Source organism: Erinaceus europaeus, chromosome 3 (genome assembly GCF_950295315.1).
Source record: "Erinaceus europaeus chromosome 3, mEriEur2.1, whole genome shotgun sequence".
NCBI classification, from domain to species: Eukaryota; Metazoa; Chordata; class Mammalia; order Eulipotyphla; family Erinaceidae; genus Erinaceus; species Erinaceus europaeus.
The window spans coordinates 120,795,372-120,820,229 of record NC_080164.1 but is presented as its reverse complement, the minus strand read 5'-3'; the positions used below and the strand labels follow the sequence as shown (position 1 = coordinate 120,820,229).

The 24,858-nt window shown below is 35.7% G+C and overlaps 1 protein-coding gene across 1 annotated transcript; it reads right to left on the bottom strand.

Annotated features, from left to right (window-relative positions):
* Positions 1-24: 24 nt before the first annotated feature.
* Positions 25-24,858, bottom strand: ODAM (odontogenic, ameloblast associated). The gene is made up of 11 exons (XM_007523556.1): positions 24,808-24,858; positions 24,677-24,721; positions 24,122-24,169; positions 21,946-22,179; positions 21,490-21,537; positions 19,648-19,752; positions 18,598-18,645; positions 17,784-17,855; positions 17,196-17,354; positions 6,550-6,619; positions 25-182 (listed from the first exon to the last, which is right to left on the bottom strand). Exons 1-11 carry the CDS (start codon positions 24,856-24,858, stop codon positions 25-27), a joined length of 1,038 nt encoding a protein of 345 aa, XP_007523618.1.

Sequence of the window (24,858 nt, the reverse complement as noted above, 5' to 3'; positions counted from 1 at the left end):
AGATATTCAATGTTTGAAGAGGCTCTAATCTCTGAAAATGGCCAAGGAAGACAGTAATTTACCCGCAGAAGTGTCATGTGGCTCATTCAGCTGACCTTGATTTGTAGCCAGCTTATGGGTTTCAGCTGGGAAGAGTTTAAACCTGGGATAGAGTAATGCAATCTCTGTTCCTGGTAATTTACCTGTGAGGACAAAGGCTGCCATTGTGACAAAATGAAAGGCTTGTTTTATAAGAAGAATCTTGGATGACTTTTGTCATTACTTCAGGACAGTTTATTCTTATTACCACCTGCCAGCTCTTCCTCCTTTAAGGGTTTGTTGGTAGCATGATCATTATATTATTTACGGCAATTGACAATCAGGATAAATCATTACTCATTAATGTCCACAAAAATGTTATTGTGTGCATTCACTTGATTACTTTAATACTTTCTTTAAAATTACAAACAATGAAAGGGTTCCCCCTTGCAAGGAGGACATTTTACCGTGGTGAAGCAAGTCTTCAGGTGTTTTATCTTTCTGCTTCTGCTCTCAGTTTCTCTCTGTGCTATCTAATAAAATGGAAAAAATGGCAAAAACAAAAACAATGAAAGAATGATAGTAAAAGAGGAAAACTTTGGTGGGGTTGGATAGAGCATAAAACACGGTTTCACCATCTCTGGAGTTTTACTTGCTTTTTTCTTAGTTTCTTTCATGTCATGTGGGGATTGAACCCAGTCTTTCATACTTGAAAGGCATGGGTCCCCAATACTGAGCCTTCTTCCCCCCCCCAGATTGGTGTGCCTTTACTTTATATGAAAGAAAATATATGCTTGGAAGAAAAACTAAAAGTCTGAGTTTAATTTATGTCATGTTAATTATATAAATTAGACATATATGATTATATTAGTTATATGTTAATATTACACTACATACATGGTATCTGTACATTGTTGCATTGTCTTGGGACAGATCTTACTCACTACTTGACATTGTGTGGGCCCTGCAATTTCTGTAGTCACAAAGTTACCAGATTGATTTTGCTAGTGTTATTAAGAGAAAACTCTTACCATTTAAATACTAATTTTAAGATTATTTTCTCTGACAATAAGGAAACTTTTACTTATATTTTGGTATAAATCAGAGATAAGAAAAAAATTTTTTCCAAATAGATTGTGACAAAGAGGCAGAGAGAGGAGGGGGGGAGAGGATAAAAAATGAGGGAGGGGTGAATGAGGGACAGAGGCAGGGGCAGGGGCAGGGACAGAGGCAGAGGAAGAAACCACAGCACTGAAGTTTCCTTCAATGTTGTGGGGGCCAGGCTTGAACCTGGGTTGTGCATATGGTAAAGCGGTATACTGCCCACATGAGCTATTTTGACATTGTAATAATCCAGTAACTTACAATCTCCTGAAGAAGGATGTATACCTTTAAATATATAATTTTATTAGAGGGTAATTTATAATAATTTTGACATAAAAAGTGGAAATAAAATAAAGTGGAAGCATGTCAAAGTAGTGAATGATTCATTCTGTTTGGAGAGAGAGGAAAAAAGTTTTCATGAGGGGTATAATATGGTAGTGAGTTCTTGAAAAATACATTGCAATTAAGCAGTGGTCAGAGAAACACACACTCCCTGGAGAGCACTCCACAGGCTCTGGGCATCACTGTGTAATTGTGAAGGCTCCCTGTGGGGACTGGCAGTGAAGACCTAGTGCGACAGCAGAGATCTAAGAAAGGCTGAGTAGGATACAAGAGGATCCAAAAATCATCTTGAATTTAGAATGTGGAAGCCTTTAATTATAAATGAGTAAGATTTTATATTGGAGGCAATAAAAAGTCTTCCAAGGCAATTGAGCAAGTTAAGACATACAAGTCAACTTATGTTTTGAAAATAGCTCTGACTGGCAGCTAGATTAGCAGAGAGAGACCAGAGTGAGCACTGCTTACCTCTGGCATATGGTAGTACTGAGGATTAAACTGGGGACCATGGAGTCTCATTCATGTAAGCCTGGTACATTAACACTATACTCTCTCCTTGGCCTGACAGTTACTTCTGTCACTATGGATTTTATTTTTTCTCACTTGAAAATAAAGTGAAAACAGATGGACTAGCCAGTTTTTGGTCCTTTCATTAGAGAGTCCTAGGTTCAGAATTAATTTTAATACATATATTACTGAAGCAAAGGCATAGGAGTTGGTTAGGCCTGGTTGTGTTTCTTTTCTTCTATGTAATGTGTCCATGCCTGTGGAAGTTCACAGAACTTTCATGATCTTCAGTTTCCCGGTCATTGAAATTTGACTGTTGTGTAGAGATTGTGTGACAATTCAGTGTTGTAATTTGAAAAGCACTCTGTAATTTATGAGCAGGGTATAAATACCATACTGAAGAATACCTCTTGTTATCAGCTTTTTTCTTTTTCTTTTCTTTCCTTTATTTCTTTTTTCCTCCGTGCCAGGGTTTCATCATGCTTGATTTCACCACACCTCACTGACTTTTTTCATTCAAACAGAGCCAGAGAAAGGAATAGACACCACACTAACAAAGCTTCCTCTGGTGCCATGACACTCCCATGGGATGCTGGGGCTCAAAACTGGGCCTAGTGCATGGCAAGGCATGCCCTACCTCATGAATTGTGCTTCAGTTTTGTATTTTATATTTTTCTTTCTTCCTTGTTCCCTCCCTCTGCCCCCTCCCCCTCCTTCTTTCTCTTTAGGTTTATTTATTTATTTGTTTATTTTTATGACAGAGAGAATGAGAAGGACACTGGAGCATAGCTCAATTCTAGCTTACAGTGGTGCTGGAAACTGAAGCTGTGACCTTGGGGCCTTAGGCATGTTAATACTGTGATCTAAAACATTGAACTATTTTCCCCAGCCCCAATTTTGCATCCCTAATTTTTTTTTTTTAATCAGAGCACTGCTTAGCTCTGCTTTATGGTGGTATGGGGGGATTGAACCTAGGACTTCAGAGTCTCAGGTATGAAAGTCTCTTTGCTAACCATTTGCTATCTACACCTGCTCCTCATCCTTAATGACAATGTACATTTAGGAAATAGGAAACCAAAATATACTTTGTATTTACCAAAGAGGACTACTAGAGATTGAATTGCATTAAATTTTATTAACATGAATATTGATTCTTCAGGAACATGGCTCACCTTCAGTTTTATAGTGACCTGAAACAAAGGATAGTAAATAAAGTTATTAATTCGATGGGCCATTTGCTTGTGAACTTATAAATTATTTTGCTCTTTATTTGCAAATATTGCTTCTAAAGTATATATGGCTGAAGGCCTGTGGAAAAAAATTCTACTCAAGAAGACTGAATAAGGAAAAAGAGGCCAGTAGTGGGAGGTGTTAACTGAAAATGTCTTATAACATCTTCTGAATGTTAATGTAATCTTTAGTCTGATCTACATTTTTCCAATTCATTTGGTCATTGACAATCAACTTTTATTTTTAATATGATGACATTATAAGGTCTCATAGGTGGAACATTCAAAATTTAAGGTTTTACTGTCATGTAAAAGTCAGAAGCTAGGCTCAATATTTTTAAGTTAATTAGAAAAATATATGACTTTCTAAGGAACAAAGTCTCCTTTAGATGCTAAATTCACACATTCATTTATTGTTAACTTTTGCTTTTGTGAAAGTTATGCCTTCTTTACCCCTTTTATGCAGCCCCCCAAATTCAAAGTTGTTGTGGATAGAGGAACATGTAAAATATTTATAAAAGTAATTTCAAAAGAGAGAATTTGTTCCTGCTATATCACAGTAAACGATGGACTTAAGTTACTATGCTGGTTGGGTCATAGAAGGACACATACTGAGTAGCAATCCTAACAATTTTCATCAGAGAAGAAAACTGAAATAAAATTTTAGCTTAATGAGATTAGATAGAAATATTCTATTAATTTTCAATGAATGGTACTTTCCAAACTATTAACAGCAAACTTAGAAAACAAAATAGTACTTTGTGCTATTTCTACTCACCACCTGTTTCATCTTAAAGTGTTCTGGGACTCATCTTTACTCTTCACGAAGAGGGGACGGTGTAGTGGAAGGCACAGGTATTGAAATAGGAAGAAGATATTATCTAAACGGTGGGTATCTTTGGTATACATATGGTGAGAATAGGCCAAATGAATATGGGTAAGAGGAAAAATAAAACTGTGATGGTGACTCATTGTTCCAATTGGCCTGTTGGAAACAAGATATTAAAAAAAAATTCCTTTACTTTTTACAAAGGAGAGTTATAAAGCAGCCTAAGTATGTGCCTCTTCATGGATTTGGTAGAGGTTTTAGAAATTCTAAAATAATTTACTTTTTCTATGTATAATCTGAGCAGGAATTTGATTAGCTAGCATTATTTTAGGAAATTAAGAGAGAAACATGCGTTGGTATATTTCTACTCATAGCCTTATTATCACAGTAATTTTCCTATGAGTATATGACCAGGAAGGAGTTTGAGCAGAGAACACCAAATTCCTCTTTTTGCTTTTATGCAAAATCTTTGCCTTAGTCAAGTTTTAGAATCCTCTTTATTTTTTCCTTCTTTTCTCTCTGTCTGTCTCTCTCTCTCTCTCTCTCTCTCCCCCTCTCTATTGGTGATCTATCCATGTTCCTACCAATTTCTATTTCCTTAACACTACTAATACTCTTGGTCTCAAACCCTTGCTTAATTTCAGACAAGATTTCTAGAAATTCAAATAAATTTCTAGGCGGGGCAGTGGTATACCCAGCTGAACACAAATGTTACCATGTACAAGGACCTGGGTTCAGCTGATGCTTCATGAGTAGTGAAGTAGGTCTTCAGATTTGTATCTTTCTCCCTCTTTATCATCCCCATCCCTCTCAATTTCTTCCTATTCTAGTAAATAAAATAGAAAGAAAAAATAAAAAGGAAAAAATGGCCTGTGGGAGCAGTGGATTTGTAGTTCTGGCACTGAGTCCTAGCAATAACCCTGGTGGCAATGAAAAAAAGAGAAAAAAGAGAAAGAACATACAAATTTCTAAATAAAAACCCATCTTTTCAAAGTATATCACCTTAAGAAAAAAAATTAATTAACTGTCTAGACCAAAATAGGCCTTTAGTGATTTTGCCACTGGTGAAATTATCATAGCTCATTCACACTTCCTAATTCTCAAGCTTTATTTAAAATTTTTAAAATGTTGCTTGCATGATCTTTGTAGAGTTAAAATAAAGTGGAGGTCTGCATAATTATGAATTTTTATTAGGCTATATAGTTTTAGTGAAAATATGAACCAATTTATCACAGAGCAGCTCAAGTTACAATTTCGGTCTCACTGCTGTTGTGATTCAAAGATAATTCTCTTTTAAAAAGCAGGGATCAGAATCCCTGACATCTTAACCTCAGTTAAGAACTAATACCATGACTAGTGCTTTCTCTAAAGTTTGGATAAGGGGATGTCTTTGACTGAAGTAGTAGAAATTCATATACAAAACATAAATGTAAAAAAAAAAAGAAAATATAACTTACACTTTGCTTCTCTTGCTCTTGATCTTGAGAGACCTATAACTCAAACGATGAAATTAAATTCATGCAAACAAAACAAAATAGCTATGAAATATATACAAATATATGAGGAAAATAATTTGTGCACTACCCAATATTGTTTTATAGTATTCAGTTTTTAAACCTAGGATTTGATTTTTCTAGAAAATGTTGTAGAAATTATTACCATCCTCCAAAATATTAATGTGTAGGGGCTGAGTGGTGGTGCATCTGATAAGCTTACATGTTACTGTGTGTAAGGACATAGGTTCAAGCCTCCTGGTCCTCACCTGCAGGAGAAAAACTTCACAAACAGTGAAACAGTGCTGTAGGTGTCTCTCTTTCTCTGTAACTGTTATTCTCTCTCTACTTTTCTGCTTTCCTCTCCTCTCTCAGTTTCTCTCTATCTGCCTTTAAAAGAAAGAAAGAAGGAAAGAAGGATGGAAAGAAGAAACGAAGGAAGGAAGGAGGGGGGGAAAGTGGCCACTCTGAGGGGTGGAGTCATCGTGCAGGCATCGAGCCATAGTGATAACCTAGATGACAATTAAAAAAAAGTCAATGTGTATTATGCTAAATGCCTCAAATTCACCAATATACCAAGTAAGACTACAGGAAATTAAACTATACACTCACCAGTATACAATTATATTATTTTCTATAATATAAGATTAAGGAGAGAGGTGTTAGACATGCTTAAAAGTAGAATGTAGGGAGTTGGGAGGTAGCACAGCAGGTTAAGCACAGGTGGTGCAAAGTGCAGACTGGAGTGAGGATCCCCACCTGCCGGGGAGTCACTTCACAAGCAGTGAAGCAGGTCTGCAGGTGTCTTTCTCTCCCCCTCTGTCTTCCCCTACTCTCTCCATTTCTCTCTGTCCTATATAACAACAATGACATCAATAATAATAATGACAACAATTAAACAACAAGGGCAACAAAAGAGAATAAATAAATAAATAAAAGTAGAATGTAATATCTGTAAGAAAGCTACTTCTAGATTGATTAATTACAACAAAACTGCATAAATGCTCTGGATTTAGACATATATACTTACTGGTAAAGCAACAGTAACTGCCAGGATGGCTGTTGTCAGGAAGAGGATTTTCATCTTGTTCAGAACTACCCTAGAAGTCAACAGAGCCAAACACTAACATGAATTGAGAAAATACTTTTGTCATATTTTCTGTGATGAATATCTATTTGATATTAGGCAAGTCACTTACTTTTAAGGCATAAATCTACTACTGGAGAAAAAATTTATATAAAGAGTGCTTTGTAGTGTTTTATGAATTATTTTAAATATTTGCATATTATCAGGATCCTGCTTCTCTGTACATGATAATAAAAATAAAGCTCTGGAATGGAATAGTACCTCAGTTTGCATAGGAGATGTTAACATAAGGACAAGTGATTATTTACTGATTTCAGTAAATTTCAAAACAAAATATCATGACAGAATGATTTGTATTTGTCCCAGGCAAACCCCTAAATTCATGCTGTCTAGAGGAAACTATTTTTGCCATTTGGGAAAGGATATTTCAAGACCACTTTGCTTAATTTTCATTTAGGTTGTATAACCCTAATGATAAACATTTTTCTCCCAATCACAATTGCTAATAAATATTTGAGAAATTTGAACTGAATTAAATAGTAATGCAGTAACCATAACATAAGATGGGGAAATAGATCATGAAGCATAGAGACCTTCATTAAATTTTTTGTCACAATACGGTAAATATGTATATATTACTTGATTTCAGCCATAAATCTGCAATGTCCCTAGAGAATGATATCATTAGTTAGTGTTTCTATTATTTTATTTTATTTCATTTTATTTTATTTATTGGATAGAGATAGAGAGAAATCCAGAGGGAAGGGGACATAGAGAGTGAGAGAGAAAGAGAGAGAGAGGGAGAGAAGAGACATCTGCAGCCCTGCTTCACCATTTGTGAAGCTTTCCCCCTGCAGGTGGGGGTCAAGGGTTTGAATCTGGATACTTGTGCATTGTAACTGTGTGCACTCAGTCTGATGTGCCATCACCTGGCTCCATTATTCTATTCTTTATCATGATACGAATGATGGTGGTGGTATAGACTTTATAGAGAGCTTGGAACATTCGAGTTTGAAAGGGGATCCGCCAGAAGGTCTCTCTCTTCATGTTTACTCCATTATTAATTAGTGATTTCCAGATCACTGATTGAGTCAGACACTGTCATAGGTATCAGATATATATAGCATTGCTGAAAGTTCTTGGTTTTTTTTTGTGTGCCTCCAGGGTTATTGCTGGAGCTCGTGCCTGCACTAAGAATCCACTGCTCCTGGAGGCCATTTTTCTCATACTGTTGCCCTTGTTGTCCATAGTTGTTGTGGTTACTATTGTTGTTGTTGTTATTGCTGTTGTTGTTGGATAGGACAGAGAGAAATGGAGAGAGGAGGGGAAGACAGAGAGGGGGAGAGATAGACACCTGCAGACCTGCTTCACCGCTTGAGAAGCGACTCCCCTGCAGGTGGGGAGCCAGGGGCTGGAACCTGGATCCTTAGGCTGGTTCTTGCGCTTTGCGCCACCTGTGCTTAACTCGCTGCGCTACTGCCCGACCCCCTCAACTGGACTTTTTATCTAAATCCAAAGTTGGAATTAAAATTTACCAAATGGTGTCTGGAGAAATAACCTGTAGATCACTACTGCACTTGCATTCCTGAGACTTCTGGTTCTACCCTTGGTACCATATGTATTGGAGTGGTGCTCTGGTTTTTCTCTCTGCCTCTTTGTTTTGTTCTCAAGAAAAACTCTATCTCATAAGAAATAAAGTAAATCTCTAAAAGTACAAAATGATTTTATAATTAGGGAAACATAGGATTTCAAATTTTCAGTTAAGTTCAGGATTTTATAGGAATACTGGAATAAGAAAGAAATAGTACAAAATGAGGGGGCTGGGCAGTAGCACAGTGGGTTAAGTGCACATGGCGCTAAACGCAAGAACCTTAAGGATCCCGGATTGATCGAGCCCCCGGGTCCCCACCTGCAGGGGGGGCGCTTCACAGGCGGTAAAGCAGGTCTGCAGATGTCTATCTTTCTCTACCCCTCTCTCTCTCTTCCCCTCCTCTCTCCATTTCTCTCTGTCCAATTCAACAACAATAACAAAAATTAGGGCAACAAAAGCAAAAAACATAGCCTCCAGGTGCAGTGGATTCGTAGTGTAGGCACTGAGCCCCAGCAATATCCCTGGAGACAAAATAAACAAATACATAAAAAGTTAAAAAAAAAAGTACAAAATGCATACACATATGTATACACCTCACAGGTGTACATCTTCATATGCACAGCATAACTTGAATATGCAAAAAATTGTTCCAGAGGACTGGCAAAATAACTCACTTGATTAATGTGCTGCCTTTGCCTTATGCTTACCCCAGGTTTGAGCCCAGCTCTCACCATACTGAAGGTGCTCTGGTCTTTTTCACCTTTTCTCTGCCTCTTTATCTCTCTCATAATATCTCATAATATCTGTCTAAAAATGTGCTAGGTATTAACAGGGGTTTAATGACAATACATATTTTCTGTCACCCAGTAACCAATAAAGACAGACAGATATTTATTGTTACAATGTTTGGTAGTGTGGTAAATATTATGCATAGAAGCTACAAGATGTATATATACAGTATTTTGGGCAGGGTAATTTTGAACTTGGGTATTTATAACAGGAAGATATTCAACTGGCTCCAAGGATAATCAAAACCAAATTAAGCAAAGAGATAGATCTATAAGCTACATCATAGAGTTTTCTAGATCTTGATGTACCATCAAAACATGATTATCAACTATGTTTTATGTTCCTACTTCTAAATCTATGTTACCCATAGCAATATATCACTGTGTGCTGAGGAATACAAATGATGTCTTTGAATAAATTAAATCCACCTTCTGAGTGCATCAAATCATTCAAGGATTTATAGAAAAATACAAAGTAAAATTTGTATTAAATTGATATATAGTGGGGGCCAGGTGGTGATGCTCCTGGTTGAGTGTACATGTTACAATGCGCAAGGACCAGGGGGGTTTGAGCCCTCAGTCCCCACATGCAGGGGGAAAACTTTGCAAGTGTTGAAGCAGAGATGCAGGTATCTCTCTGTCTCTTTCTCTCCCTATCTCCCTCTTCCTTCTTGATTTCTACCTGTCTACACCCAACAAATAAAGATAAAAATAAATTAGTATATATAAATAATGTAACTACAGCTAAATTTAAAGAGAAAACAGGAGGGTACAGCAATTAAGCATGTGTTCATTCTTTTGAGATACCTTTAGTAGTACATCTTCCCTCTAGTTCTGACTTGAAACATGTACAATTCAGACACAAAAGAACGAATCTTTGCAACAGGTTCAGTATACCACCCCTAGAACTCCATCCCCACAAAGATTTATTTATTATAATCCTATAATATAAACTTATTATGTCTGGACAGTGCTTTAAAAATAAGAATGCTCCCAGATAATTACCTGATTAAATTACGATTTCAAGCAACTATGACAAGATAGTCTGAATAATTTTGATTTTCACATTATAGGATATATATATATTATATATATATATATGTATATATGTGCTTGAAAATTATCTGTCTGGGAGTCGGGCTGTAGCACAGCGGGTTAAGCGCAGGTGGCACAAAGCTCAAGGACCAGCATAAGGATCCCGGTTCGAACCCCGGCTCCCCACCTGCAGGGGAGTCGCTTCACAGGCGGTGAAGCAGGTCTGCAGGTGTCTATCTTTCTCTCCTCCTCTGTCTTCCCCTCCTCTCTCTATTTCTCTCTGTCCTATCCAACAATGACAACAACAATAATAACTACAACAATAAAACAACAAGGGCAACAAAAGGGAATAAATAAATATTAAAAAAAAGAAATTATCTGTCTGTCCTTCATCTCTCTTTTAGTTAATAATTAAGAGTTTTCTTACCTCAAAATTATCAGTCAATTCCGTTTCTTAGCTGCTATTTTAAGAAACAGTAATTGAGTGTTCCTTTAAATGGTGACTGTTATATACCCTGAGAAGTGAATAGTGAAGTCTGTGGTTTGACAGTTTTTTCTCTGTGATCATTAATATTATTCACTGAATCGTCAGCAGTGTCGATGTGTTGAAACTGGTGAATAACCAGCCTCTACTGTTTTGTTGAAATTGTGATTAACTACCAAAAGAATACCTTTATTTGCATGATTCTTCTTTAGAGTTTATGTATTCCATATCCAAAGTGTGTCACTTTGCATAATATTGCTCTATACTCTTATTTATGTATTTTTCTTTATAGAATTTTCTAAGTATCTTATTAGCATTAGTTATAATCTATTGAAAATTATGCTTGGCAGTGCCATATTTATTTGTTTATTTATTGCTGTCAAGATTTCATTAGGGCTACATACCTGTGCAGTTCCATCTCTGTTGGTGGAATCTTGTTTTTTTCTTTATTTCAGATAGAGGTTGAGAAGCAAAGGAAGACAAAGAGAGAGAGATACTACAGTATCACTCCACTGCTTTTTCTTTTTTAAATTATTATCTTCATTTATTGGATAGAGACAACCAGAAGTCAAGAGGGGGAGAGACAGAGAGACATCTGCAATACTGCTTCACCACTCACAAAGTTTTTCCCCTGCAGTTGGGGACCAGAGACTCAAACCTGGGTCCTTGCACACTATAATATGTGTGTTCAACTAGGTACACCACCACCCGGACCCCCACTCCACTACTTTATGTTTTCCACTTGTATGCTGTGTCCATGTGCTTGGTATGCTTTCTGAGTGAGATATCTCTCGGCCTCCCTGTTCTTCCTGTTTCTCCCTTCCTTCCTTCCTTCCTCCCTTCCTTCCTTCCTTCCTTCCTTCTTTTTTTTTTTTTTTTTTTTTTGGTGATAGAGGAGGGAGAGAGTAAATGTGCACTCTGGGGAACAGCATAATGGTTATATAAAAGACTTTCATGCCAGAGGTTCTGCAGTCCCAAATTCAGTTCCCAGCACAAGCATAACCCAGTGCTCTCCTCTCTCTGTGTGTGTCTCAGTCATTGAAATAAATAAATAAAGTTAAAAATAAGTAAGTGTGAGAAAGAGACAGAAACAGCATACCAGAGCATCACCAAGCTCTGACATAGGATGATTTTGAGTATTGAGCATGGGACATCTGGCCTTTACTGTGCAAGTTATATGTTCTAATGTTGAGATACTTCTCTATGTTGCCCTTGTCTTTTTATATTTCATGTAGTTGTGATCTAATGTATTCTAGTACTCTTTCCTGTTTCCACTATTCTAAATTTTTTGTTGTACTGTGATCCATAAAATTAATAATAGAAAAGCTACAGATTATTAAAAATTGACTATTAGTGACATGTAGTTGGTTTCTGGTATAATGTATTACTGGTGGTGGTTTGAAAATTTCTTTCAAAACAAGATACTGGGAAAACTTAATTTCTCATGCAGTTTCCTTTTTAATAAACTCCAATGAGCTTCCTTAAAATAGGAATAATGCAGGGACTGGCCAGTGGTGTACCTGGTTCAGTGCACACATTACAATATGGAAGGACCCCCAGTTCAAGCCCTTGTTCCCAGCTGCAGGAAGAAAGCTTCACAAGTGGTGAAGTAGTGCTGTAGTTGTCTCTTCTTCATTCTCTCTTCCTCTCTCTCTCTCTCTCTCTCTTCCCCCACCCCATCTTAATTTGTCTGTCTCGGTCTAATCAAATAATAAAAAGGGAATTGTGTATTTTTCAGTACTGATTTACTTGTTACCAAACATGATGATGGCCCAGTAATAGAATATAATTAAATATCTGTTGTTCAAGTATATAATTTGACTAGTTCCTAATGTAATTGAAGAGAGGTAAGAGATTACTCAAGTTTGCAAGCAACCCTCCACCCTAATTCTGCTTCCTAGTTCTGACACTATCTTCCCTAAAAATATTTCTGGTCCACCTACATGTTAACTATGAAGCTCAAATAAAGATTAAGACATAGGCTCCTGCCAAGAATGGTTTTATTGTTTGTCTGTGTATTTGATATTTTTAAAAAAAAATCTTTCATTTTCTTAGAAAATCTCAAAGGCTGAATCTGTTACTTACACCAAATTTAGTTAATGTTTTGATATTTCTCATATGACTCAAATGAGAAAGATTGCCATATTTTATATTTAAAATTTTCATTTGTAAATATAGAATATGTTTACCTATGTTAAAATTTATATTGGTTTAGTTGGCTAAGGATATTGCTCAGTAGGTAAAGTGTAGGACATGCATGTTTGAGGCTCTGTGTTCAGTCCCCTATACTGCATATAACAGCAGTGCTCTCACCCTCTCTCATATTATGTATTAATCTTGAAATGATAGTATTCATTTAAATACAAAAGGTTACATTTCAATGACTTCCTTATGTGCACCAATACATATTCTTTAGAATGTTTGAACTGTGGATTGGCAAGAGAGTTCACCTCACTAGTGCACCTGCTTTGTCATGAAGGAAACTATCATGTTGCAACATTCTCTCTTTCTTCTCTGCCTGAAAAATATCAGGTTGGAGCAATAAAGGGTCCCATTGATGACAAAAACTATTGAATGGAGCCTAAATATTTTCAAAATATTTATTTATTATGAGAGAAATAAAATGAGTGAGTGGGTGAGGAAGATGACTAGATCATTGCTCTACGCCAGTATAAAATCTTTTTGGGGATGGAATCCAGGGCCTCAGAAATTACTACTGAAAGCTCTTCCTGGTCTCTATGACTTAAAAAAAATTATTTTGCTTATTTATTAGAGAGAAATAGAATCAAAAGAGAAGGGGCAGATGAAGAAACAGAGAAGCATCAGCAGCACTGCTTAACCACTCATAAAGCTTTTCCCTGTAGGAGGGGGATGGGGGCTTGAACCTAGCTAGCCCTTATCACTGTAACATGTGTGCTCAACCAGGTGTGCCATTGCCCACCCCCCTCTATCACATTTTAGATTGCCTTTTTTATTTTTATGAAAGAATCAGAGATACCGTAGTGCTGCTCAGCCCTGGCAAAGGCAGTGCTGGAATTGAACCTCAAGCCTCAGGGGCCTCAGACATGCAAGTTGGTGCTTTAACAGGTTGAGCTAGCTCCCTGAACCCAGGGCTTAAATATTTTAATATAAAACATCCTGTCTGGGTTGCACAGATACTTTTCTGTAAACAGAGTCCTTAAGCAGAGATTAAGAAAGTAGCTGCAAAGGCACATACCTAGGATCTGATTCATGTCCCTCTATTCACTTATTTTAGACATATCTCTTAACCTTTTAAAATGACCCATTTATCAGGATTAAAGTGGTACTAAATATCCCCCCTTTTTATTCATAGCTTTGAAAATTGAAATAACAGTGATGCTTCTACATGACAGTGTGGTGAAATCGAATCTGGTCTCCTGGAGGCACAGAATTCATTTCTATGTTCATGGTCTAGAATTTGAAGTCCCCTTTTCCCTCTTAATTTTTCTTTGAATAGTAAAATATAAAACACTTTCTATGCTTCATAAAAATTCTAATTATAGTACATTCTAATGGATCCACATAGTTTAAAAATGTTAGCTTTTGGGAGTCGGCGGTAGCACAGGTTAAACGCACACGGCACGAAGCACAAGTACCAGTGTAAGGATCCTCGGTTGAGCCCTGGCTCCCTTACCTGCAGGGAGGTTGCTTCACAAGCGGTGAAGCAGGTCTGCAGGTGTCTGTCTTTCTCTCCTCCTCTCTGTCTTCCCTTCCTCTCTCCATTTCTCTCTGTCCTATCCAAACAACAACGACATCAACAACAACAATAACAACCACAACAATGATAAAAAACAAGGGCAACAAAAGAGATAAAATAGCCTCCAGGAACAGTGGATTTGTGGTGCAGGCACCAGGCCCCAGCAATAACCCTGGAGGCAGGAAAAAAAAAAAAGAAAAAAAGTTAGCCTTATATTATTTAAGATATCATCAAAATGTTTATGTTCTAGAAGGTGGCAAATATTCTATGTGAAATGTGTTATGTATATATCCACAGCAGTCCCATGGGCTACACTAGAAATTGTCTCTATTTTACAAACAAGGAAAATATAACTCTAAGTTAGGTACATGAGGTCACAAACTGAGTAAACTATGTAACTAGAAATGTAACTACAACACAGGTAACACAAAATGAACAAGCCTCTGATGTGGGAACCTTAAAATCTATGTGTAATCTCTTCCCACACCTTTACCTGGGCCATGCCATTACTTATGCAAATCAAGTTTTCAAGAACACTAAGAGGGAAACAAAAGCTAAAAATTAGAAAGAGTTGAGTAAAATAAATATAGGTAATGTTAATTCTGCTCTAAATATGAGAAAATTGATGTTTGGCCAGGCTAAGTGACCTAGTGAAGGTTTAAAACCAGAATGAGGGTCCGGGTGGTAGCACAGTGGGTTAAGTGAAGATGGCGCAAAGCACAAGAACCAGCGTAGAGATCCTGGTTCGAGTCTCTGGTTCCCCACCTACAGGGGGGATGCTTCACAAGTGGTGAAGCAGGTCTGCAGGTGTCTATCTTTCTTTCCCCCTCTCTGTCTTCCCCTCCTGTCTCCATTTCTCTCTGTCCTATCCAACAACGACAGCAATAACAACAACAATAATAACCACAACAATGATGGACAACAAGGGCAACAAAAGGGAAAAGAAATTTAAAAAATGGCCTCCAGGAGCAGTGGATTTGTAGTGCAGTTACTGAGCCCCAGCAATAACTCTGGAAGTGCAAAAAAAAAAAAAAAAAAAAAAAAAGAATGAAATAAAAATCTGATGAAACTCAACAACTATAGCGTAAACCATTAACCCCCAATAAAAGGAGAATGCTTCAGGAAGAATCTAGCTAGGTGGGTCTAGTATAGTACTAGCATAAGTCAAAGTTAGGTACACACCTTAGTACCAATAACCACACTCACAAATTTACTGGCAGTATATCTTTATTCTTACAGGTGGCACTTTCCCAGGAGCATCATTAATTCATGCAATTAGTCAATCGTTTCAATAATATTAGCTTTATTATAATTTTAGCTTTCTTGAGTATGCAAGGATAGGATATTTGTAAAGATAGTACATACGGTGTGATTGCATTATTTTTATGACTTAATGAGTTAGTAATATCTATATGTAATAAGAAATTCAGAGTAGTTAGTCAATTTTTTATATTGCAATGAAGGAATTTTAGCATTGAGGAAGCAAATAGCCTAAAATAATATCCAAGGTGCCATCACGACCTTTCCCCTGAAAAACATGATAAAAGAATAATATAATATCTTGTTTCCTAGACATTTTCTAAACTGATTAATAAATAAAAAATTACTTCTGTTGTCATTAATTGATGATCAAGTAATAAAAAATTACTTGATGCTGCATAGAATCAAGGCCACACACTACTGAAATGTCTTGTTTTTCTGATTAACTAGTTGATTTATATAGTACACATGCAAATAGTCATATACATATAGACGTACTCTCATGTGAATAATAGTGAGTGTCAATTTAGAAAAATTTAGACTCATAGACAGCAGGAAGGAGATTTTAAACCCTTTGAACTTTAGTTTTTCTTTCAAGCCAAGTATTTGCTTTACAGATTATATTTTTACTTGGTGGTACCATTCCATTTTTGAACATATGTCAAAACTTACCAGGTTCACAGTCAAACAAGTCCATTAGGACAGGTAATTAAATCAAGATTTTGTTTATAAAGTTCATGGAATTTTAAATTTCCATATGACTGCATTTCTTTTCTTTTTTTTTCTTCTTATCACTTTGAGACTTTATTCCACACTGCTATAGGTATATTGACAATATTGCTGCTTCTAGCTTATAGAGAAGTGATGATTTGGGATAACTGAGTCTGCATATCTTGCTTGTAGTCTGTCTTTTATATGGTCCTAGTAAATTTATTTTATTTTCAGAGTTCATATCGAATTATGGCATATTTGAACACAGTTCTGAAAATTTCTCATAGTGGGCTGAGAGGTGGTGCACCTGGTTGAGTGCACACATTACCCATATGCGCAGGGGATGTGATTGAGCCTCTTTCCACCTGCAGGGGGGATGCTTCACGAATGATGAAGCAGGTGTCTTTCTCTCTCCCTCTATGTCTCCCCCTCCTATCTCAATTTCTTATTGTCTTATTCAATAAAGTAGAAAGGAAAAAATAATAAAAATAAAAATTTCCTCACATTTTAAGTTGCTAAAGTACCAAAGTTGTTATTTGTAGGTGTATATACGCTTTAATTTTTTTTTTCATTTTGGGCAAATTTCTTCACTAGTTCCCTCTGACATTTTTTTTTCAATTTAATTTAGGATATACTATGGTACTTAATGCATACCTTTTGACAAATACCTACCAAAAACTCTGAATGATTAGTAGGACATCTTATGGTTCCTTTGGGCTACCAGTCTTGGCCTAGTAAGAAACGTACATTCATAACATCTCTTGTTAAGTAAAAAATAAATAAATAAATAAATAATATATATATATAGTAACTGACTTTCAGTAAGTAATTATTGGCCTCTTAAAATCAGTTTTAAGAATGTAGATTCTGCTACATCATCAGCTTTTTTTCTCATTACCATGACTAAGTTAATTCTGAATTTCTAGACTATTGTAAACTATCTTTATACTTTTTGTTAAGCAACAAGTTCTTATATATAAAATCAATCTTTGGTTACTCTACCTTCTCTTCCATGAGTTCTGGGGTAATCGCTGGGTCTACAGCAGGAGCAAATAATTTTGTTGTACTGGGATTTTGTGTAGTTGAAGGAATGGAAATTCCTGAACTGGCATGCTTAAAGTTTATTTCTTTCTGTAAATATGGTATCACTCCTCCTGCTGGCTATAGAAAATGAGAAAGAAAAGCAGTTACAGGTTCAAGTACAAGGTCAACACAGGAAGAATATAAAGCAACAAGATTGATATATGTGAAGCAAGGAATTTATTTAAAAAGTACAGACCTCTATTTTCTAGATTATGACCTATCCTATGTAAGGACTGTGAATTTATTCCAGTAAACGTGGATGTCCCTTGATGTTTGATTTTAAATGAGTGTATCTAGAAGACTATCTGGAATATGAGAATTTTCCAATAAATATTTGGTGAACTGAGTAATTGAATCTTGACTGGCAAAAGATTACAGAGGGGAGAAGTAGCAATTTATAAAAATTACAATAAAGTGTTGTTAAAATTAACAGTTGTGCAAGAACCTCTAAGTTGTCTCTTCCTGACTTCTGGTAGGTAGCAATGTATGGTAAAAAAAAAATCTTACCATCACAAAAGTTTCAGGAACTATACCCATGAAGGGATCAGAGACCACTGGTTGCTGCCCTCCTGGGATAACCTGAAAAATTGGAAAGTTTTAGAAATCTAAATTATTAACCCATAAGATAGTTTATATTTTGCACTTAGGAAGCTAAATACTTCCTAACCTCTTCTTAAATGAGTTTCTTAAAGAAACAAGATAATTTAGATTTGGCAAAGAGAAAACTTCTCTTGACATCAGGAAACTGACTTGACCCAGTGTTTCTGCTTTAGCGTAGTCATGAGTTTGCATAGCATTGTCAGCAGTCCCCAGCCAGTATGTTTAGCACTGATAACCCTATAGATCACAAGCATCAGACATTGTTGCTTGTGAACATGAAGTCTGACAAAAAGAAGACTACAATGAAATCTAAAGCACAGTGATTAAATAAATCACAAAAAAAAATTGCTGGGCATCTTTGCATCCTAGCTTATGTGAAAGATCTTATTTCTTTACAAATTGTAGCCTTTGTCTTGTCTCATAAGAAGAGCTGTTAAATTACCCAGCCACAGAATAAACCTCAATTCTTGAGAAAACTCAGTCTAGAGTGAATCATCCATTGCTCCTTGAAAAATTTCCCGAATTACCTAACAGAAGACAATATCCTATGAGAAGTCATTCCAGGCACCTCCTATTAAGACACCCTATAGTTCTCCCATGATGTTCAATAAGGAACGCTTTCATGATAGTCTTTAACTTCATGAAAGGCATGTTTTACGGGTTATACATTAATTCATTGCAAAAGTTCAGTTTGTAAGATGGAACGTACGCATTTACTTACAGGTTCTACTTGTTGTGGAATATATCCAAATTGTGTATAGAATGGCATCTGTTAATTTTTGAAAAACATGTAGGTCAGTTCTGATCATTAATCATTATGTTGTGATAATTACATATTATATTTATTATGATGTAATCAATGCTTTTTTTAAAGCTCATATATATTGTAGATGAGAAAAATGGTTTTTAAATTATCAACTGCTCTTTTAATATGATTTCTAGATTTAATAAAAGTCCTTTCATGGGACCGGGTGGGTGGCGCACCTGGTTGAATGCACATGTTACAGTGCTCAAGGACCCAGGTTTGAGTCCCCAGTCTCCACTTGCAAAGGGAAAGCTTCTTGAGTGCTAAAGCAGGGCTGCAGCTGTCTCTGTCTCTCTCCCTATCTCCCCATTCCTCCCAATTTCTGACTGTCTCTATCCAATAAAAATAAAGAAGTCCTTTCTTTTTGAACATAAATAAGCCTACACTTACTGTTTAACTAAACATGATTTTCAATTTTCTCTAATTTTTAAAAATTTCATAGTGATGATAAAGCTATTATTATTTTTCTATTCTAACTAAAAGAGTTATAGTCATGTATAGCCAAATGAGTTAATAGTAGAATAAAAAATATTTCAGGCTCACAAAAACTCAATATAATGTTATATTACTATATCCCAAGATCTTGTCATCTTGAGATACAGATCCATGATAGCTATTTATATTTTAAAATAATATATAATTCATACATACTATTTTTATGTAGCAGGGGACAAGATGAAAGCTGGAAGATCATTGAAAGTCGAAAACCTTCACTTTTCAATGTAACACATGTTTTGTCCTCTGGTGCTAATGAAGTTCACTCAAGGACTTTATTTTTTTTTTAATCCAGCACTGCAGCATTTCCGAATTAGTGATATATTAGAAGAAAGCACTGTCTTCTTTTATAAATACAGGTGCAAACTATTACAATTTTTTACACAAAATACACTGAGGTATTCTCTGCAGTTTTATCTTGCCCTCTCTACTTTCAGAGGGAACTAGATAAAAATCAAATATTTGCAGTACCTGCTCCTCAAACTGCTGTTGTCCTGTTTGTGGAGGTGACTGTGTGCCTGTTGGTAAAGGTTGTTCCCAGGGTAGTAGCATGTAAACTGGATGGTACTGAAGCATCTATTTGTAAACAAAAATATATGAGTTTCCTTTAGAGCCTTTAAGCATGTTCTAATGTCAACATGTGAACATATGTATGACACATAATTATAAAATAATAAAGTATATGATAAAATAAAATTGCCATTTTATTAAACAATCACTCATATGAATTACAGAATATTATAAAAAGCCTGAAGAAATCCAAGGGGGAAAATCATGCAGTCATACTCTGTACATTGTCATGTGTTAACTTTCAATTAAAAGTCTCTCTGCTTCAATATATGTGTTTGTAGAAAAAAAGGCATAATAGGACATACATAAAGTTTGCATGGTGTTTGTTTTGCTTGAATAAATAAGAGACTATATTAATCATAAATCTTAAAAATATGGGCTGAGAAGTATTTTATGTGTGGTTCTTAGTCCTGAGGAAGAATGAAATCACCCACCTATTGAGTGTTTTAGAAGTTAAACATTTTAGGGGTCTACTATGAAGGGTACACTGATTCATTAGCTATGTAGGAGTCAGTTTTCTATTTTCAAACTTACCACCAGAGGTTTTAATGCAAAGCCAGGGTGGAGAAACCCTAGTTTAGTGGTAAAAGGGAAGGATAAAGAATAATTTTCCAACTCAGCTATTTACTTTAATTAGGGCTGGAAATTTAATCCCAGTGAAACTTGATTTCTTGTTCTGCAAAATGAAGTAATTTCACTATGATTTAGCTAATTCTTTAAATACTTATGGTTGTGAATGAGATAGTGTCTAGAAGTAAGTTTTGTTTTATAACAGGATTGGAACAGAATTACATAATACAATTACATTAGAATTAAGTGGTAATGTTTATGAAATAACCAGTGATCAATTGTTTAATAGTTTTACTTATTTCTTTTCTTATTTCTTAGAAAGACATCATGACATTAATTAGCTTAGGGCTGGGGAGGTAGCATAATGGTTATGCAGAAAAGATTTTTATGCCTGAGGCTCTGAGATCCCAGGTTCAATCCTCAACACCTCCATAAACCAGAGCTGAGCAGTGCTCTGATCTAGCTCTTGGTATCTCTCATTAAAGTAAAAAAGCAAAATGTTAAAAAGTTAATTAACCTAAACTTGTAAGTTTAGGTTTTTTAAAAAATATTTTTGAAGATATTTTCACATTTAATAGAAACTGTTCCATTTGACATTGATAAATAGGCGGGGGTAGATAGCATAATGGTTATGCAAACAGACTCTCATGCCTGAGGCTCCAACGTTCCAGGTTCAATCCCCTGTACCACCATAAGCCAGAGCCGAGCAGTGCTCTGGTGTAAAAAAAAAAAAACAGAAAAACACAAGAATATGAAAATATTTTGAGCAAAGTTTCTTAGCTGATAAATAATGTGGGCATTTTTTTTTATCACCATATCACAGCATATTGTATCAATTTAATGCTTCTCCTTCTGAATAAGACTGAGAATTGGGCAAGGTCAATCTATTGTATTTCTTTTGAGCTGTCTCTTAAAGCCAGTCATGTCTAGTGAGGATCTGACCTGGAGGTAAGTGAATTCCAGGATGGGAACTGGAAACTCAAGGATTCTGGAAACTTTTTAGCTATATTTTCCTTAGGAGTTCTTAAGTGAATGTAGCATTGATAAACACACTAGTCAGCAATACGTGTTTGGAGATAGTGATCTCATCACATGAAGTTTCATAGCACTGCTATAGGAGTCAGAGTTACTAATGTAAAACATGCATTCAACAGAGTCATCCTATTCATGTACCTGTGTTTGTTCTTGAGGCACTTTGAAAGATACTAGATAGGGCAGTGCCTGTCAAAAAAAAAGGAAAGGAAAGGAAACATAAAAAGCTATACCTGATTTTTCAATTAAAAATTCCTGAGCTATTATTCTTAAACCTAGCTACAGAAATCTATGACTTATATTAGTAACCTTACATGAAAATAAAAAGGCATTTTATGTGTACCATCATGAATCACACCTTTATTTTTTAAATGAAATTTCCCTAATTTTATTTCCAAGACATTTTCACATTTTGATTTGTAGTTATAATTCTAGTTTGCTTAAATTGTATTTTTCATATTAAAAATCGGGAGACAGTGAAGTACTTTTAATGACTACTCAGTATCTCCTGTGTTGTTAAAAGATGATTTGTATTCATTTTCACATTTAACATTTTCACATCTAGCTCTCTATAAGACAGAAAGAGTCACAGCTTACCTGATTAGGGTTCTGTGGAGTCTGTGTGACTGTTTGAGGCTGTGAAGGGTCCAGCTGCCCAGCCTGAGTACCTCGAGGTAAACTAACCTGTCCTGGGAAAGATGCCTGATTTGGGAACAGTCTAGCAAAGCGATCTAGAGCTGGTGAAGAGAACTGAGAGAATCCTGGAAATTTAGCTTGCAGCTGCTGTTGGGAAATTCCAGAGAAAGGAGGAATCCATGAATTAAATGGACCCTGGAAGGACACATACAAAAAAGAAAGAAATAAAAGAAAAGAAGTATTTCCATTGTGTCTATGCCACTTCTGGAATTATACTATGACAAGGAAGAAAGAAAGAATGGAAACAAAGCAAACAAAAAATGAAGCAGAGGGTATGGAACTATACCCCTGTCATCTCATAATTTTGTAAATCAATATTAAATCACTAATACACTTTAAAAAATGAAGCAGAAGAAAGAAAAGACATTTTTTCCCAGTGTTATAAAGAATTTAGATTTTGTGGACAGATGACTGTATAAAGATATTTTGTGGTATGTACTCAATGGATCACTACTCTATTGAGTTCTGGAACAAAATGAATAAAAATCAAGGTGACTGTTAAATGAAATAAGGAAGTAAGAGACATTAATAGTTTTACTCATGTGGACTATAAATAACTAAAGCAAACAAACTGCAAATAAACCAAGTCAAAACTATCTCAAATACTTGGTGAAAGCTGACAGTTCTTAGAGGGAAAGGAGGGTGTAAAGAATAAGTAGTGGTAGGCACAGTGAGTCTTATAGGCAGCAGTGGTAGTGTACTTACAGAATAAGCAGTGGTAGGCACAGTATAGAGGTGTAAAGCTAAATCCTTGGAATGCTATAGTTTTGTTAATAATGTTGAATAAGTGAAAATAAATTTACTTTTAAGCAGTAAATAGACTGAAATGTAAATGATTTTCTCTTTTCTTTGCTATGTTGTAGACAAGGGTGGCATCTTGGCATATGAGCAATCATGACAAGAGCACAGAAATGTTAAATTTCTAGTGGCCATGAGAAATCTGCAGTAGAATGAGTTGGATAAAAGAGCACAATTTTTGTACTTGACAGACTGGTTTCAAATCTTGTTTCATTTCTAAAGCTTTATTTATTTGCTAAGGTAGAGATTGAATGAGGCAGAGAGATCAGAACATGATTCTGGGCTGACTTGAACCCATCACCTCATGCAGTTTGCTCTGTACACTGAGTCGTGTCCTTAAGACTGCTCCAATCTTATTAAAAAACAGGTTAGTTGAATACTGCTTTGCAACAGATAGTAATTTAACTATTTCATAATGCCAATAATCACATGATCATTGGAGCATATCGAATTCTCAATCATGTTTTTATTTCATTCTTCTAACAAATGATAATTGAATGTAGGACGAATTGACAACTTTAGACACTGAGATTTCAGAAATGGAACTTGAAAACCTTTTGTTCTCATACAAAGTACCATAAGAAGTGAGCAACACTATTTCTATTTTTTGGTTCCTGTTTATTAAACATTTTTTACTGCTTTAAATCTGACCACCTTTTAGCCACCAAGTTGCAGATACTGTGATTCCATCCTGACTTTCCTGGGAAAAAGACCTCACCAATGTATCCTGGAACCTCACCTCTCCAGTCTTACCTGACTAGGGAAAGATATAAATTGGCTGGGGCTATAGGTCGATGTATGAATTTCCATGTCTAGTGGAGAGGCAATTATAGAAGCCAGAACTCCTACCTTCTTTTCCCACAAAAATAATTTTGGTCCATATACTCAGAAGGGGAGAAGTGTTAGGGGAAGATGACCAGAGGGCTCTGAACTCTAATTCCACTAGGACCCATAGATAGACGAGGGAAAAAGGAAGGACATTCTGGAGTAGCAAAGATGTAGGTATGATTTAGAAAGGAATAGAAGACAGGGCTATAGAAAAATGGGCAAATATATAGAAATATAGATAGAAAATTATAGAAATAATAGTCAACCTATATCTATGACCTTAGAAGAATTACTGCCATTTCCAGTGGAGTGAGTGGGGACACAGAAGTCTAATGGTAGAAACGTTGTGGAATTATACTTCTGTTATCTTATAATTTTGTAAATCAATATTAAATTACTAATAAAATAAGAAAAAGAAATGAGCAACAAAAAATTATTGTGGTACAGGTACCTGCAGCTGTAAGGGTAGAAGCTGACCATTGTTCAGATTCAGAAGTAACTAGAAAAGGAGAGATAATACTAAAAACAAAGTCATCACACATGCTGAAACTATGAAGAATAATGCTTACTGCAAGTATACTTTAAGTCAGTATCAATGGGTCATATTTCTTTTCAAGGTTAGATGTGTTCGCACTAAGATTATACAAAATTATAGGAATTATAGTTTTGGACTTAATTTCCTCTTACTGGAGGAGTTTGTACATTAACTGTTCATCTTGCTGGTTTAATTAGTCATCTTATAATCTTAAAACATCACTGTACTTCTGTGTTAAGTATTACCAGGACAAAAAGATGTAGAAAATAGATACTATCTCATTATTGAAGAATTTACACTTAAACTGAGCAAGTGGTACAACATTCCAGAGGTAACTTGTTATACAAAATAAATATGAATATTGGAAATGCATTGAATATAAAACCTAGGAGACAGGCTTATAGGATAAGTCAAGGAAAGGATATATCCCCCACTGGGTTTACACAAAAATTTTACAGTATTTTAACTAACCTCATGGCTGTGACTTGCAGACATAAGACGTTGCTGTGGGATAAGCTAAAAACAGACAGAAATCAGTAATGATGAAAGATTTGTAAATAGGTTTTAAGCAATGAGATCAGTTGTACCATGACATCACTTACTGGGGCTGACACTGTGGCTCCCATGAGCCCAAGAATAATTATAATTCTCAT